The sequence below is a fragment of the Protobothrops mucrosquamatus genome, unplaced genomic scaffold (assembly GCF_001527695.2).
Source record: "Protobothrops mucrosquamatus isolate PMUCROS unplaced genomic scaffold, P.Mucros_1.0 scaffold198, whole genome shotgun sequence".
Classification (NCBI taxonomy): domain Eukaryota; kingdom Metazoa; phylum Chordata; class Lepidosauria; order Squamata; family Viperidae; genus Protobothrops; species Protobothrops mucrosquamatus.
Genome location: NW_015386554.1, coordinates 473001 through 478123, shown reverse-complemented (window position 1 = coordinate 478123; position 5123 = coordinate 473001). Strand labels below are relative to the sequence as shown.

General features: G+C 36.6%; 1 protein-coding gene across 1 annotated transcript in view; it reads right to left on the bottom strand.

Annotated features, from left to right (window-relative positions):
• The window catches only part of WRN (WRN RecQ like helicase), a 61342-nt gene that overhangs the window by 39960 nt on the left and 16259 nt on the right, over positions 1-5123 (bottom strand). Inside the window, exons 12-14 of the mRNA XM_015813828.2 lie at positions 2750-2825; positions 1494-1561; positions 109-217 (exon numbers count right to left, since the gene is read on the bottom strand). Coding sequence (XP_015669314.2) covers positions 109-217; positions 1494-1561; positions 2750-2825 — 253 coding nt within the window. The remainder of the gene's footprint in view (positions 1-108; positions 218-1493; positions 1562-2749; positions 2826-5123) is intronic.

Sequence of the window (5123 nt, the reverse complement as noted above, 5' to 3'; positions counted from 1 at the left end):
CGGCTCTGGAGCCACAGGTTGCCGACCTGTGCACTAGAGCAAACATGGAGCGTTTCATTTATATTTGAATCCTGCTCATCTACTTAGAAAGTATTACTATATACTTACTTGAGTTGTAGTACTTGGTCCTCCATCAAAGAAATAAGAGGGGAAATTACTATACCAATACCTCCAGTGCACACGGGTGGAAACTGAAAGCACAAGCTCTTCCCATATCCTTAAAAAACAGAATACATTTTAAACATAAAACCAAAGAATATATCAGCCTACCCTATATACAGCTTTCAAAATTGCTATAAATGTGTGTGAGAGAGATTATTATGGATTACAGCTAGTCCTCGACTTACTGCAGCTTGTTTAATCACCATTCAAAGTTACAACGGAACTGAAAAATGTGATTTATGATCATTTTTCATATTTATAACTGTTGCAGCATCCCCATGGTCATGTGATCAAAACATACAATATATTTCAATTGATAATAAAACAGCATAAATAGCTTTTCCTCCTCCTTTGACTACACAGTCTGGCCTGAGAGGTAGGTTGGGCTGAAAGATAGGCTACATTTGTACAACATTCTTTAATGTGTTTACAAAATTAATCACTTTCTTAGTTCATACAGCATATGAAGCTACAAAAATATTATCTATGTTAATACTGATTAAATTCTGCAAGATGTGTAAATGCATGTTTATGTCTTTACTTGACCTGATTACATATGTTGTGTGATGGGTTCAATGTCACTCTGTGAGCTTCCATAGCTAAAGGTCAAACAGATTTTTATCTCCCTTGGCCAATATTTTAAATGCTACACTATACTAATTCTTTTGTTGGACAGAGAAAGCAGGCACAAGAACTCTCCATTCTGCCTGGTTAGCCCTCTAGCCCTTAAGATCTCACTTGAAGCAGAAACCCAAATCTTCCAACATCACAACAACATAACTTGCCAAACTACCTAAAACTTATCTTGGCTGCTCCATGCCTTGTCTGCAGTCAGAAACCAGGAGACTGGGCACTTAAAATAGTGATATTACTTCAAATACCCACATATTCTCCAACAAAGTAAAGCACCCCTAAGGCAGTTGAAGATGTTCTATCCAAAGAAAAACAAGAACTGGGAGAAAAAAGAGTCCGCAGAACTTTGTGCCACCCCAAGATCCTTTCACGCCCCACAAGTTTAGTTTCCTATTAAATTTTGTACAATGTTTATTTCTGACTGCATTTTTTTTCTTTTCAGAAAGGTCAATTAAGAACTTTTATTGTGCAAAAGGGAGATAAGTGAAGATTAGCCAATATTTTTCCCAGCAGTAAAAGGAACCTTATGCTTATGCTCCAATACATTTTATGATACCCAACAGTGTACACAATATAAAAATATTCCTGCAGTTCCTTTTCTATTAGGAAAAGCATCTACTTATACATCAGCACATCACCTTTATAAAGTTTTTAAGGATCATTTAAATAATATTCCAAAACAAATCTATATAACTCACCAGTTGCCATAACAACTAGATTATCTCTTCTTTCTTGCAAAACTGAGGAGATCACTTTCCACTGGACCCTTGAAATGAGGAAAAACCATAATAAAAATGTTCCATTTTAGCTGTAACCCCTGACAAAAGCTGAATCTCATAATGGGAGACTACAAATACAGATGCTTCTTTCAGTGATTAATTGTTGATTTCCTTTTCCACATACAGGTAATCCTCACTTACTGACCTTTCATTCAGTGATGAAAGTTACAATGTTACAATGATTTAAAAAATAACATTAGGGCCCATTTACAATCTCTATAGCAGGGGTCTCCAACCCCCAGTCCATGAAACTGGGCCACGCAAACAAGTGAAGCCCCAGGCAGCATGTGAAACCACACCCCCTCAAGTCCGCAGAAAAACCTTTGTCCACGGAACCGGTCCCTGGTGCCCAAAAGGTTGGGGGCATCTGTTCTACAGTTTACTTCAGTCATGTGATCACCATTGCAGTCAGTATGTGTTGTTGTATGACTGACCTATTGTTTTTTCTCCCTTTCCCCTTGCAGAACAGAGATTGGAGAGAAAAGGACAGCAAGAAAGTAAGTAGTTTTCTCTCCTACACAATCATGCCAGCATCATGTTACACAAAGGCCTTACAGAAGAGAAGTCTGTGAAAGCTTTTGAAATCTCCACAAAGTGGAGAGATTGGAGAGAAAGAGATTTTAAGACAGTACTATAAGCTCTTTTGTAGCCCACCTGTGGCTGCAAACGCCAGGCTGCAGTGTGATTGCATTGCTTTCCATGGTTACAAGATAGTAAGTAGGCACTTGAGCATTCCAAAGGGTTGGAAGTGGTTAGGAAGCGAAGATCAAAACTGTAAAACTGAATGCTCTTGTCTGTTTCTAGCAGGAAAGCACTATCGTGGTCATGTGATTTCCCACTTAGTGATTGCTTTGCTTAGCAGTTCCAATTAAGTGAGGACTACTATATATATCCTGAATATTAATATATTTTGTTTTATGCCATGCGATTTATACATCTGCTAGAAGAATCAACATCTTTGAGGCAAAACCTCCACATATTTTATTTAGAAGAAAGACATGTTTATTATTTTCTCTTTAAAATGAGAGGCACATCTTAAATAAGCTGAAAATGGAGAAAGGAGGCAGATAAGATTTTCTGGTTTTTCTGTATGAAAGAGATTGTCTTAAATTCACAGTTATCTTCTTTTTGGAATAGTCTTTTAGCCTATTTTTTAAAAAAAACATACAACTTACGGTTTAAAACTTGAGTGACCAAAATACATCTTGAGACAAGCAATTTGCTCATTGCTGGGTTTAGGCAAGCTGGAATCTTTGAGAAAACAAAAAACAAAAATATTGAGATAGAGAAAATACCAAAAAAAGGAAGCTATAAAAACAGTTCATGTTAAAGAGGATATTAAAGATTTAAATTTTAAAAATTTAACTATTTTTTTTTTAATGTTATGCCTACTAAAATATTAGCTTCCTATCACAGGGATATTATTTAAGAATACCAGATACAGTACTTATAATACAAGAATATAACTAGAGGTTAAAGACTTTTAAATTCTTTCCTCAGAGAGGGCTTCCGGTTTTACACAGTAGCATAGCAACCAAGGGATCGCGGGGCTCCACACCCTATGGCTGATTTTTTTCTGTTAGGGGACCCTAAATGGGCCTAAAATTGCCCCAGAGAAGTGACAAAGAAGGAGGGAAGCCCCGCCGACCGTGGAGAGGTGGCAGTTGATCTGGTCGTTCGGGGAAAGCCCTCCAGAAACCAGAAGAAGAAAAAGGCTAGCTTCACTCCAGAGTCTAGCTAGCCCAAGCTACAAGCATCCGAAGCCAAAAAGCACTAATTCAAGCTTGATTGTAAACAACGTGTTTGGAACTGGGTAAGAATATTGATTCTCTCTCTTCTACTTGATAATTGATTTCTTGGAAAAAAAACCAAGAAGCAAAAATTCTCTGAAAGTGAGAAGGAGGGGGACTCTTGCCCCACCCTCCCACAGAAGGAAGCAGCGAATTAAACTTTTATGGGGGACAGAAATATATTGAAATGAAATGAATATAAGACTTAAATCTGGTTATGTTTGAAACTGGTGGAATTTCGTTTCAAAAGATGATTGATGAAAACAGAAGAAAGTAATTGTTTGTTTTGAACACTGAAAAAACGAACTGGTGCTGACATCTAGTGGTGGATGAAAATATACAACTATAATTGCTCTAATATAGGAATTGGCAGAAAGCCCAGAAAAAGATAACTTGCATTTGTGACCTTCAATGTCTTAACTAAACAGAGAACAGCTGTAATAAAGAAAAGAAAACATTTTGGGCTATCTAAAAGGCGAGAACTATAAACCTTTAAAATATCGACCTTCCTGGATTATAAATACTTATTGAACTGTGACTCTAAAGTTGTTTGCAGAGAAAGGAAAACTTTGACTTTTGGCTATCATGGAATATCAGAGATCTGCAGAAAGAATATATCATGAAAAAACAAATACTTTCCAGGAAGAAATGTATGCTATGTTTCAACTGATTCAAACGACAATGATTTCAAACCAAGAGGAAATTAAAAACAACTTTGAAAATATAAATGAACACATCTTCAATTTAACCTTACAACAAAAAAACTCTCAGAAAATAAGAATAGAGAGCAATCAGATAAAGCAGAGAACAAAATATGAACCAGAGGAAAGAGATTTAAAGATGGAACTCAACAATGGAAAGAATTATGACTTAACCCAGGCAGAGAAAAACTTGCAGGAAAATCGGCCATGGAAAAGATAACCTATACTTCAAGATTGCAAAATAAGTCTGAGGACAAGAAAAAAGATTCGACAAAATGGATTATAGAGCTGTCAGGAGAACTACGAGAACTTGAGAGACAAAAAATGATAAGAGAAATTAAGAGAGAAAGAAAGAAAAAGATTTTCAATGAACACAAAAACATCTTGCTGGATTTGTCTCCTGTACCTACAACAATATCCACAAGACTATGGGAAGACCTTTGGTCCAGCAGAGCATACTGATTAGGAAAGATGTTTGGCAAAAAAAAAAAAAAAGGCTAAAGTTAGAATTAAGAAATTAGATGATGGAATTTATCAGATGGAATATCTAAAGATTAAACACTTGAATATGGTTAAAAAAAATAGAAAAATTTTGAATATAAATGTATTTTAGTTTAAGAGGGATGGGCCCCTCAAGTAACATAGTATTTTTTTCTTTTTTTTATGATATGACAAATATAAAGATGTCGGGATGGTTTATTTGAGGGAAATGCTTAGATACTTAAGTGTAATTGATCTTGAGAAAATTGATAAAAATGTTCTGAATAGATTCAAAAGATTGGATGATTGGATTTATTAGAGGGAATACTTAAAGATTAAAAATTTGTTTGAATACGATTAAAGAATAGAAAAATTCTGGATATACCGTATATACTCGAGTATAAGTCGACCCGAGTATAAGCCGAGGGACCGATTTTCCCACAGAGAACTGGGAAAAATTGGTGACCCGCGCATAAGCCGAGGGGGCATTTTGGCTGTTCCTCCCTGGCCGCCTCGGCCCCCCCGGCCCTGTCAGTGAGCGCCCGGCAGGGCGCAGCGTCGCCAGGCCTCCCCCCTTC